Source organism: Brachionichthys hirsutus, chromosome 2, assembly GCF_040956055.1.
Source record: "Brachionichthys hirsutus isolate HB-005 chromosome 2, CSIRO-AGI_Bhir_v1, whole genome shotgun sequence".
NCBI classification, from domain to species: Eukaryota; Metazoa; Chordata; class Actinopteri; order Lophiiformes; family Brachionichthyidae; genus Brachionichthys; species Brachionichthys hirsutus.
This window is the reverse complement of record NC_090898.1, coordinates 7943806-7956159: the sequence shown is the minus strand read 5'-3', so window position 1 is coordinate 7956159 and position 12354 is coordinate 7943806. Positions and strand designations below refer to the sequence as shown.

General features: G+C 44.2%; 1 protein-coding gene across 5 annotated transcripts; it reads left to right on the top strand.

Moving 5' to 3' along the window:
- Positions 1 to 257: 257 nt before the first annotated feature.
- On the top strand, positions 258 to 12260 carry LOC137903951 (glycine N-acyltransferase-like). 5 transcript variants are annotated; one of them, XM_068748127.1, is made up of 6 exons: positions 292 to 397; positions 10669 to 10785; positions 11015 to 11122; positions 11197 to 11326; positions 11558 to 11681; positions 11813 to 12260. In XM_068748127.1, the coding sequence occupies exons 1-6, from the start codon at positions 362 to 364 to the stop codon at positions 12219 to 12221; spliced, it is 924 nt and encodes a 307-aa protein (XP_068604228.1). In that variant the 5' UTR covers positions 292 to 361; the 3' UTR covers positions 12222 to 12260. The 5 variants fall into 5 exon arrangements, 1 of the variants encoding a protein (XP_068604228.1); XR_011105792.1 differs by lacking the exon at positions 292 to 397 and adding exons at positions 7599 to 8039; positions 9959 to 10138 and having other exon boundaries at positions 11015 to 11326; XR_011105793.1 differs by lacking the exon at positions 292 to 397 and adding exons at positions 7603 to 7644; positions 7963 to 8039 and having other exon boundaries at positions 11015 to 11326.
- The last annotated feature ends 94 nt before the right edge of the window (positions 12261 to 12354 follow it).

Below are 12354 nucleotides of genomic sequence, written 5' to 3'. Positions count from 1 at the left end.
GTTTAAAATAAAATGTATTATTATGATGTTGCTCAAAGTTGTCCAAGGGACTGCTCAGGGAGTTTGTGTGTTTGCTCAGACGCATGAACAATTAGAGGGTGTAAGAGCCAATGTGCGCACGCTGGGTGTGTGCGCGCGCTGGGTGTGTGCGCGCGCTGGGTGCGTGCGCGTGCTGGGTGTGTGCGCATCCACGCCACGGTGATTGGGGCGTGGCACAGCTGGAGTGGAGGCTTTATTTGTGTGCGCACCTGTGCTGTGTTGGTGTTATGGTGGTGGGGTGAGCGTGAGGAGAAACTTTTTGTTGACCGCATTAAAACGCAGGATAGACGCGACGGGAACAACGACGGATTGCACTGGCTCAATGAGGTATTTACCGTCAACCGATACAACAGCCAACGTAAGTCCTCAATCTGCTATCTCTGCGTGCTGGAGCAGAATAAATCCGTCAAGGCCTGTGCAAAGTACTGCGTGCGCGTCGTCGATGTTTTAACCCCTTCGACTTAGCCCACCGTGGCGTTTGGATTAATTTTATATACGCCACAATAGAGGGTGTTTAAGTATAGAGGACTGAAGGTTTGTGAGAAGTTCTGATTCAAATTCAGTGGAAACCACTTTGATGATGATGGTGAAGAATATATTTATTAGATAGAATGTTGGAGCAGTCTAAGCAGTACAGTCAAACACCCTGCCTAAGAGGAGCATTTCAATAAAAGCACCTTGCGGTCTTGTTTCCGTTGAAAGTCCTGCGTATTTAATTCATCGTAAAGTAAATGATAAATTCACTATTTATGGTGGTAATAATCACAAGGACATCCTTAGATTTGGACCATGTACCTGCCTCTAATTGATAGCAATGATAGACGGGGGATGATGGACCGAGCGATGTTTCTCTTTATAATTGCTGAAGAAGGGCCAAAGATTCGAATCAAACACGTCACTTCCGGTGTTTCCATTGTGATGTGTGCAGACGCTGGACCCAGTGTTTCTAACCAGTCTTCCTTCACGCAGTGAAACAGGCTCAGAGTCTCTCTTTTTGGCCTTTCTCTATGTGGGAGGAGCTTAGTCTTGCCTTTACCTCTTGTCAAAGGCAATTGACTATTTGATACTGAAGGAGTCTGTGTAAGAATGATATCTTAGCTATGTAGAGTATTCATTTTTTACAGCTGATAATGTGTTGTCCTGATTTCGCTTTTACGCAGCGCAATTGAAAAAAACAGCAAAAGTCATCAGTGATTTGTGTTAATTACAGCCGTGGCCGCTTCTTATCCGGTGCGTCTCCCAAATGAATCCTGGAGGTCATAAATGATACCACAAAAAATAAAAATGCTCCGTACTAGCATCCGTGTTAACTCCACGATAAGACATGCTTTATCAACTAAAGCCATGTTTCATCCTTTTAGCATCTGAAGTTCTTTTGAACGTTAGATATGTTCTGTAGGCACATTGACATGAGCTCCTTCAAATAATTGTGTGTGTGTGTGTGTGTGTGTGTGTGTGTGTGTGTGTGTGCGTGCGTGTGCGACCGTCATGTTTGAGTGTGCTCTATTATATCCTCTTCTCCACCAACTGCAGTCTTGTTCATTCATTTCTAATAACTGATCATTTTTGGCGAGGAACACCAGTTCAATATTAGACTAAAGATGTAATAAATGATTTTGTTTGGTCGTGTGCTGTCTGTAATGAAGGCATTGTCACAGACGTACAGGTAACCTCTGTTGTGGCCACTATACCATGGTAACTATTGCACTTTGCCCTGGTAGCAGTCTGGATTAAATATATCTGATGAATTAGATAGATGTAATTTCAGATGTGCAGAATCGTCCTCCCTCACTCGTGCTATTTGTGCAGAGCTGCTCTGATGCTTCCTGGGTTTTTTGTTTTTTAAAGGGTGATGCTAGTTGGTTGCTGTTTGAAGTAGAAGTTGATCACGAGGCAGATTCTGGCTGCAGTGGCAGGAACCAGCTCAGCAAAACTCACCTGCTACAATATGGAATCTCCGTCTGGCTGCCTGAACATCTCCTGAGCGCCACACTGTATGAAACCCGTGCATTCTATGAACCGACCAACGGACCTTAAGGAGAAAAGAGTCACATCACTGTTACCGGTTTGCATTTTCATCAGCTGCAACTAACTAGAGAAACTTTGAAAGAAAGAAGAAATGAAACACTTAAAAAAAAAAAAAGAGTAACAGATCGGTCCACAGATGGCTGATTTAATTCATCTTTAGTGGTGCTTGCGGTTCAGCAAGGTTCTGAACCTGCAATCGTTTTGATGAGTTGATTTTAAATCATGAAAGCACGAGTATAGGAGCGTGCGTTTAGTTGCAGTGCACAAATTCAGTGAAGCAGCCCGCACAGAGGAGAAGATTATTTTTGGCACTTTAATAACAAAGTCTTAAGTTTTTTTTTCCAGGTTCCTACCTGGGACAGAGAATGCAGTTAAGGCCTCACACTTGCATCTGTGTTGGGAGGGAGGGAGGTGTGGGGGGGGGGGGGCAAGTTCAAAGCTTGCTGCATTGATTACATCATCGGAACTGGAGTGCTGGAACGGGACAATGCACCAGTGAGGGGGGGGTACCCTGCACCTAATCTCACTATTGCCTCCCTGTGGAATCCCACGAGCAGAATGTTCAGCTCTAAACTCACCATAATCTGGTCCAGATTGAGATGGCATTGCTCGCATTTACCACAAACATGACAAGAATGATAGTCCTGTGTGTGTGTGTGTGTGTGTGTGTGTGTGTGCTTTTAGACCAGCACAGCCACTGCACAAACTCAGCTGCTGCAGGACACTGCAGGATTGCTGCTGGCTCACTAGCTCTTGGGTTTTGTCTCTCCCTCTCTGGTTTCGCCCTTTCTATTCACGCAGGCAAATTGCTCGAGGAGGACGTTGAGAGCATGTGCTGCATGCGTCTTTACCGCTTGTAAGGAGGGGGGGGGGGGGTCAGCATCACAGAGGTGCAAAGCTTGCTACTGAGGCACAGTACTGGGAAACTGTACCACTGCAAGACGCTACAGTAAAGAAATCGGAGATGAGGAAGGAGGGTGGAAGGTGGGGGGGGGGGGTAGAAATGAGGTGCAAGGGACGTCAGGTGAGTGCGGCAATTTCCTTTGCTGGCGGTGCAGCACTCGCCCTCAGTGGAAGTGTGTGCTGGGGAACTGCAGATGCTCTGCGATGATATCAGGCTGCAGACACGGCGCTGACTTCGAGCACAGTTTGCTGTTACAGAAAGTCAGCTGACACCGCACGGCCTGCTTTTTCAAGGTCTTAGCACGGTTACCGAAGCTGAACCCAGAGCTGACTGAGCCGTCCACCCCTCTCAGACACGACGACCAGCACAATTCTGAACATTGTCTCACTTTACAAAGAGGCTTTTATTCACCCGCAAACTATGTTCACTTCATCTTTGAACAGACATTCAAGCATAAACTGAAAGCATAAAGTGACTCTACCCTTCAAAACCTTTTCTTTTTGCGTTCATCCAGGGCACAAACCCCTCAGGACTTTCTCCCATGCAGTTTGTGCTAAACTCTCTCTGAAAAGTATGTCAAATATTTGCTGCCTATCCTGCTATCTACTTGCAGGATAGTAGAAAAGTGTCAGTAGGCAGAGGATAACTTCCAGACTGCACCACAGCTCCCCTGTCCCATGCAGGCCACCGTAGCGCCATTCTCATTTTTACATCTCAGCAGACAGGCATTAACAGCGCGGGACCATTGGCACAATAGATCCTTGTTAGCAGGACACTAATAACTAATAAATAAACAACTGGCGCAAAACATAAACCCTCAACTAGCAGGGAAAAGTAGAACGCCGTCCTCTTCTTAAAGCTAAGTCGGCAAAAATTAAAGTCTGTTTCTCTTTCCATCCATCCTGTTGTCGTTTTTTCCCCCTCATTATTTCAAATGAAGAATCCTCTCAACCAGCTGCTACCTGACACGCCGGCTGCTATTTGCAGCTTGTACCACGCGTTAAACATGGATGAGGGAGCAATGAGCTCGACTGCTGTCTGGCTTTCTGGCTGCTGCCCGGTTGTCACTGGTGCAGAGGAGGCTGACGCCGATGAGACGGAAGCAGCCAAGGGGCTTCATCACTGCACTGACATACTGTACGTATATCAACTCCAGTAAGCCTGATTATGAGAGGTATACTGTTCTACGCAAAGACACGCAAGGAGACAAGGTCGAAAGCAAGATACGATAAGAGAGGAAATAAAGGCATACCTACGGGTGAGTCTCAGGTTGCATCGCTGTCTGGGCAGAGAGGAGGAAAACTTCTCTGCACTCAGTCTGAGCCTAACGTTTGCTGGTGATGTGCCCTCATGGCGCGGCAAAGTTGACTGCTGCATTGCCTCCTGAACAGAATGACATTGTTTGCACTCTTTCTCCCTCACTTCTCCTCCTCCTCCTCCTGTACACGCTCGCTCCCCCCCCCCCCTCCTCATTGCTCACTGCTTGCTGGCAGCATAAACTGCACAGCTCAGCAGTGTTCCCCCACTGCCGCAGCAGATCCTGCATGAGCTCTGCGCATCTGAGTGGGATGGGACTTTTAAAGGGGAACGCAGCCTCCAGGGTCAGTGTGTGTGCACATCCTCAGTCTGCCCCCCCCTCCTCTCCTCTCTGTCCTCCTCTGCAAGCCCACCCTCCCGAGAATCATCAGGGCAAAGGACCCCCCCTGCATGCACACACTCCAACCCCTTTTATTCATTTTCACTCTACAGTAAAAGCTGCTGTGAGATATGAGCGTGTCTGCACCTTAGCGAGGAACAGTTCACTCCACAGAGAGGCGCTCCTCTCGTTTGATGTAACACTTGTCACAATAGTGCTGAAATTTAATTTCCATTGAAAGCACCTGAATTTTTCTTGCAATGGATTGCAAAGAATGCATATCTACTCGATCATTTATTTCCTATAGGTACAATGGAAAATCAAGAAAGGATTTAAGAAATCAGAAAATGACAGATCAGAAGGATACTGCGTCAATAGAGTTAATACATTTGTTCAATTTTTTGTGTTTTTAAAATAAGTCAAGAATCATATTTCAGCAAAATATGCCAACACAGCACAAAACGACATGTTTTGACAAGCAACCGGTAACCAGTTATTGAGTGGATGTCACTATCCAAATGTTACTACCTCAACCCTCACCCATGTTAGAACTTTCACAGGTACATTTTTTTAAAGTGTCCTGCATACCTTCATTTACTTACCCAAGATGCATTGCTCCACTGGCACTATTCTGCAGTGCACTAAAATATAGAAATGTCTTTACCAAACAAATTTGTCTTTTGCACGTTGCACTAGTCGAGAGTGAGATCATCCATCACGTGGTCAGCCAATGAGGTTGAACTTCTCTGGTCTGCAATGCCTTTGCTGCACAAAATAGACTTTGTGGTTTCCTTTCCCAGTTTTCAGTGATGACATTTTGCAGGGCAGTGTCTCTATGCATTTTAGCTCTCAGTATCTTGGCTGCTGCAGCAGGACGGTACTCTGTGCTTCTCACTGCACAAGTTTATTTTGTTGTTGCATGCCTTTTTTTTCTGCATGTGCCCCCAGTTGATTTTATTTATTATTATGGATTTAGTTATTTTGTCTTCTGGTGCAAAATTTGATTTTGCATGCACTTTATATGAATCCTGAGCCCAATGAGTCAAGGTGTGAGTGTGTGTGTGCTTACCTGTTTTAATCTCATCAAAAGTTTGTGGGTTATATCAAGGGTTTTCTCCCCGATTACCCACCCTTGTGAAATACACCTCTGCTGGAACATATTGCTGAATCTGGAAAATTCACACAAAGACGCGACTGTGACTGTTGGGGAATTTGCCAAATAAGGCTGTCCACATCAATCACTTTTGGTAAGGATCATAGATATGCAAAATATTGCCAGCCATCGGCTCAGAGCGCGGCGTCAAACCCTGCACGTTCGACGTTCCGGCGGATCCACTGCACCATTCGGCATCTGTTCTCTCCTCCCTGCTCTGTGACAGGCACAATGACCCTGCCACCATATCCTTCACATCGCCTGCACCATTCGCAGTAATGGCATTCTGAGACACTTTAACATGTCCTAGTAGACTGTGCGTTACCTGGCTACTCACACCGCTTCACCTCGCTATTCTCTCATTAGTCGGGTCAAGGGCAGAATGTAAACACATGCCAGTTCCAAAATGGGATGATTTTTGGACACAATCCCTCCATCTAGTGGTGCTTGCATTTACACACACATATCAAGGAATCCGAGTTTTTGATTGTTTGAAGCTGCTGCACCAGTTCAGCTTAGCAGAAACAGACTTTCAATGGATGGCAGCAGCAATGGTTACTATTACTATTACTACTCTCTGGCCTGATCTCCAAAACATCTAACCTTCACTGTCCCTCTTGTTTTCTCATTTCTAATCCTATCCAACCCGGTCACTCCAAAGGAGAACCTCAGCATCTTCATATCCACTTCTAGCTCCGCCTCCTGCCTTTTCCTCACTGTCTCTAAGCCGTCCATCATGGCTGGCCTCACCACCGTCTTGTACACGTTTCCCTTCATCCTCGCTGATTCTCCTATCACAGAGCACACCTGATACTTTCATCCACCCGTTCCAGCCTGCCTGCATGCGGTTCTTCACTTCCTTTCCTCATTCTATCCATCATTGTTGACCTGAGGTACCTGAAGTCCTCTATACTTAAATACTTACTTCTGTCCTTAGTCTAGCCTCAACCACCTTTTCCCATATCTTCATCGTATGACTCTTTAGCTTTATCCCACTATAGTTTCCAGAACTCTCCCTTCTTCTTGAAAATGGGCACCAACACACTTCTCCATTCCTCTGGCATCTTATTCCCCTCGAGGATTGTATTAAACAACCCCGTTAAAAACGTCACAGTTACCTCTCCTAGACAGTAGTGACGAGACATCAAAGCATAATTATTTGTTCAGATTTTGTTTTAATAATGATCAAGAATAATTCAGTGTCTAAGTAAGATTAAGACATTTAGCGCCAACAAAGTCCAATGTTATGCCACTGCCATTCCACTGTGAATTTTGCACTAACCAAGCCTAATTTTGTACCATTTATTTTATTTGTCGTTATTTATTTACACTGTTGTTTTATAGATATTGTGCCAACTTTATTTTTTTTGATTGGCCTTATACATACTTTACTTATTTATTGTGCATTTTAATATGCAAAAAGTTTTCTTTTTTTGCTGGGTGCACTCCCCAGGGATTTCTTGCTTCGAGCCAGCCCCAAGAGACCCTAGCAACGCCATTGTATATATTAACACATACTTTGTATAATATAACACATGGAATGACAGCAATAAACAAATCTAAATTCAATTTTGTTTGTTTTTGTGATAAATTCATTTTGGAGCAGTCATGGGACATTGCGATGTGTGCCGTGATGTTACTGAACTCATGTCAAATAAAAACAGTTGTTTGCCCCCCCCCCCCCCCTGGCACAAATTTCAAACTCCACCCATGTTTGAATTTAGTTCCTGTTTGGTTTGTTCTGCGCGAGTTGGCAGAGCACGAGCCACAACTGCTCTTTCTCCCTCATTACTGTTATGCATGTTAGGTCCTGCCCTGGCACCAGATCATTCTTTGGAATTTATGCTTGCCATCTCGTCTGCCCTCTTGCTCCTGTGTCTACGTGTATGTTTTTTCAGCTCTCGTGGCCGTGTGTTCTCGACAGCTTTGGTTTAGGTTTTGTTTGGCAGTGTGTTATTGTTCAATTTTCTCCGACTCCTTCCCGCCAGCTATTTAGTCGGTTGTATTAGCATTTTATGCTCGGCTGGGTATTTCGGTATTTGTTATTTATGTACACCAGCTTTACTTTTATTTTATTTTATTTTGCCGTTTGCATTATTGATTGAATGCTTTCCAGAGTACTGTTTTACTTTTAGTTCAGGAAGTAAATTGTTAAAAATGTTTCCTGATTCTCCATCTCTGCTTTCTGGAGTCCACATTCAGCTCCTTAAGAACCAGGCTTAAGGATTGCAACACACCAGGAGTCCTGTACACCTCAAAAGATTCTAAAAAACGGCAAAGTGAGTATGTAGCTGGATTAACTAAAAGATGTGGACAGCAATTGACTGCAAACAGGATCTTTAAATACATTTTGAAGGAGCTTTGAGGATTGTATTTATGTAGAATTGATCTTTAACATCTACTGTAGATGATCTACTTCATTCATAACTTTCATATGTGTATGAAGGACTTCAAGTATTTATCATGTGCTTTGTATGTCATAATTCCTTAATTTTTCCATCAGGAAAATAGCAAATTAGGACACTCGGCTCTTCTCTGGCTTTCAAGTTGTATATTTTATTTCTCAGCTTCAGCCAGGCTAATCGTCTTGAAGCTATCTTAAATACACCTCAGTATTATAGTTATAAGGTAAGATTGGACCATTGGGACAGAGAGCTAGTCCAGTATCTACAGGATGGGGGGGGGGGGGGCGTTGTTACCCTCGCCGAAGAGGAGGCGAGGGTATTGCAATTGGGTGCGTTTGTTTGTCTGTCTGTTTGTTTGTTTGTTTGTTTGTCTGTTTGTCTGTCCGAGCGCATAAGTCAAAAACTAGTAACCCAATCGACTTGAAATGTTTACACAAGCAAGGTTCTGTCCGTGGCTCGGCCCTCCCCGAGAATGTCGTTGATCCGGATCTGGATCCAGATTCTAGAATTATTTTTACATCTGGAATCGTGCCTGTGCTGTAAACTGCCACTTTAAGAGGGAGGGACACGGATGGCATGATGGGAAAAAGAGTCCAGAAGGAGTCTTGTAGTACGTTCCGGAGCAGCAAGCTAGAGCAGGTTTGGCCCCTCTGTTCCGGAAGCCCTGTTTACTATCTCACAAGATCGAATAGTCTTTTGGAGGCGAGGGTCTGCAATCTCTGATTGTCTTTTTCTAGTTCTTATTTGTCTTAAATTCTGTTGAACTGAATTCTGTCTAATTGGTTAAAAATGAATTGCACTCAAAATAAATACAAGTGTTATAAAATTGTTAGAACAAAAAGAGTGTTTGGATGGCATGAAAAACCCTGTAAAATTGGCAATCCACTGATAAGGTTGTATTTCAGGCACTCCTTTATTTAGTATGCTATATTTGTGCTCTCAGAAGATGAAATATATCCAGACTTTTGGCCCTTTTTGATATCACAGAACATGAATTTACCATTGCTAATACTTTTTGACAAGCACTAGTCTGTTCTTCTCCTTGAACTGCGACCTTATTACCCTCGCCGAAGAGGAGGCGAGGGTATTGCAATTGGGTGCGTTTGTTTGTTTGTCTGTCTGTCTGTCTGTTTGTTTGTCTGTCCGAGCGCATAAGTCAAAAACTAGTAACCCAATCAACTTGAAAATTTTACACAAGCAAGGTTCTGTCCGTGGCTCGGTCCTCCCCGAGAATGGCGTTGATCCGGATCTGGATCCAGATTCTAGAATTATTTTTACATCTGGTATTGTGCCTGTGCTGTAAACTGCCACTTTAAGAGGGAGGGACACAAATGGCATGATGGGAAAAAGAGTCCAGAAGATGGCTTGTAGTACATTCCGGAGCAGCAAGCTAGAGCAGGTTTGGCCCCTCTGATCCGGAAGCCCTATTTACTGTCTCACAAGATCGAATAGTCTATTGGAGGCGAAGGTCTGCAATCTCTGATTGTCGTTTTCTAGTTGTGGTTGGGGAGTTTGAGCGCCCGAATGATCCCAAGAGCTACGTCGTCGGGGGGGGGGGGGGGCTTCTATGCTCCAGGTAGGGTCTCCCATAGCAAGCTGTCACAGCTTGAGGAGGGCCTGTGTCATTTCCACATTAACTTCCCCTGTCTTCTCGGATCCATCTACTGCAATCAGTTAATTCCTGTGCTCCTGTCAACACCTGCAACACATCTCCCATCAGCCCTGTCTCTACATATACTCAACTCAGACACCACACCCCTGCCAGATTGTTATCGATGATCTCTACTTTCAAGCGTTACAGATCAACCTCCTGTGCATTGACCCTGACTGATTCCCGGATTCTGTTTACTCGCCTGCTCCTTGAAATTTGTCTGCCTGATTGTCCTGACTGCCCGGTGTATGACCTTTGCCTGATCCCTGGAACTGTCTCTGTGCCTGCCCTGCTTTGTCTGCTGATCTGGACGGACTCCCTGGTAACTGGAAATAAAGCTATGTTTTTGGATAAGGGAGTTACCCACTCTACAGATTACAGATTCCCACTCTACTGTCGTGCATTTGGGTTCTCACCTGCCTTGGTTCGTGACACAAACAGATCCTGGGTGACTGGTCAGACTAGGAGCGGTTAAAAATCCAGATCTAGAAAAGAAATCAAGGGTCGTGACATCGCTCTGTATCGCACAGCCATGGCCCCACCCTGGAGCCAGGCTTGTCCTGTCGTTAACCTGCATTTCAAGTATGACTCCTGGTATTGTTTGTTAAAAGAAGTGTTATTTTCTTGGAGGTCATAGGCTCCTCAGTTGGCATTTTCCCCTTGGTAAAGAAGCTCTCCAAAGACGTATATGTTTTTGTAACTCATTTTTGCTAGTTTACAGGTTTATTTTTTTGAGTAATGTATAAATTTCATTTTTTGTAATTGCCTCCGTTTATTTCTTAAACAAAGAGGCTAGAAAAGTGAATGTCCAGTTAAGCGTAAACCAGCTAAATTGCACTTTACTCTGAACAGATTCAAGGTGGAGACGGGTTTATACTGAAACCCCCGAAAATGATCATCCTGAAAGACTTAAAGCACATCATCTTGATGAAAGACATGCTTCAAAGAGAGCTACCACACTCCATCAGTGTAAGGCTGCTTTATATTTTATGACACATTAATGTTTATGTGTTAGTAAGCCAGAAGATGACTTTTAATGATGTATAATGGGAACTGTGACTATTGCATGATGATTGTTGATTCATGCTCCACTAGACTGCATGTGGTCCCTGGTTATACGCGTGTAATTCTTATCTGCAGAGACGGTGCACAGCTTGTTACTTTGTCTTTCTGTGCCATTTTCTGTTCTGCATTCCAGGTTCTCGGAGGAGTGATGCATATCCTACAAAACAATTTGCTTCACGGGGAGCTTTGTGTTGACTCCTGGCCTACATTCAACACTGTCATTTATTATCATCAACAAAACGTAAAGCATTCAGAGACGCATACCTGACCGGTTCCTCTACAGCGGTGTGATGATGTTTACATCTGCCTGTGAAGCGTTTCAGCAGCAGCAGCTGTCCAGATATTCATGACATGTGCACCTTTTACACCACAAACCCAGAATCTCTGAGAAGACTGCTCCTGGATAAGAGAACCATAAACTGGAGAAGCGGACTTACGTTCAGAGGTAGAATGAAATCCATGAATCTGAAACACTTTTATTTAGGGTGTTCTTCTGTTCTAACTCACTGGTGGATAGATAATAATTTTATTCTGAGGTGGTTAACACAAGGTCACACCTTCAAGGTTCAGTCAAACCCTAATCAGAAGCTCAGTTGCTTCAAGTTTAACCTCTAAATGGCGGCATTAATTAATTAAATTTAATTAAATGCATGCTTTTCTTTTGCATCTCTGAAAGACGTACCAGCCCAACTCCGTCCTCTCATTGTGGAACTCGCCTCGCTCCATGGACTCAAAATCACAGAGAGAAGAGTTTACAATACCTTCATCCACCAAGACCCAGAGAATATTGGCAAGCAAAAGTGAGTCTGAAGTGTGTTCCTAGCCTTAGTTTGGTAGCGGCATTATTTGCAGCTAATGAGTGAGATTACAAAATATGATGCATATTTTCTTGATCAATATTTAAATGTTTGCATTGTCCCCTGTGGATCAGGGAAGAGTTCCCACTGCCAGTTTCCATTCTTGACGAGTCCCATGCTGAGCTTGTGGACAAACACTTGACTTATGGAGGCAGTCAGGACAGCATCAACTACATACGAGCTTGTCTTCGCCACCTGCCAAACCAGTGTGTGATGAATGAAAATGGCCAGCCTGTGTCTTGGATGCTGTCTGATGAGTTATCTCAGCTTAGGATGGCCTTCACCCTGCCGGAGAACAGAAGGACCGGTTGCTTCAGGGCCCTGACTCTGGCTCTGGTCCACAGGATGAGCTCTATGGGTCTCCCCATCTACTGCCAAATTCATCCAGAAAACGAACCTTCCATTAATATTTTTACTACATTGGGCTTTACTGCTTGTCTTGAGAACATCTCAGCAATACTCACATGCACAGATAGTCTTTGAAAAGCAAAGTAATGTCAATAAAATATTGTTGGAACCTCACTGGAAGCATTATTTTTATTGCAAGATTTGAAAATGATTGTCCTTGTCCTGTAAGTTCAGTTACCTTATGCCGCTCAGAGAATGCCACTGCATG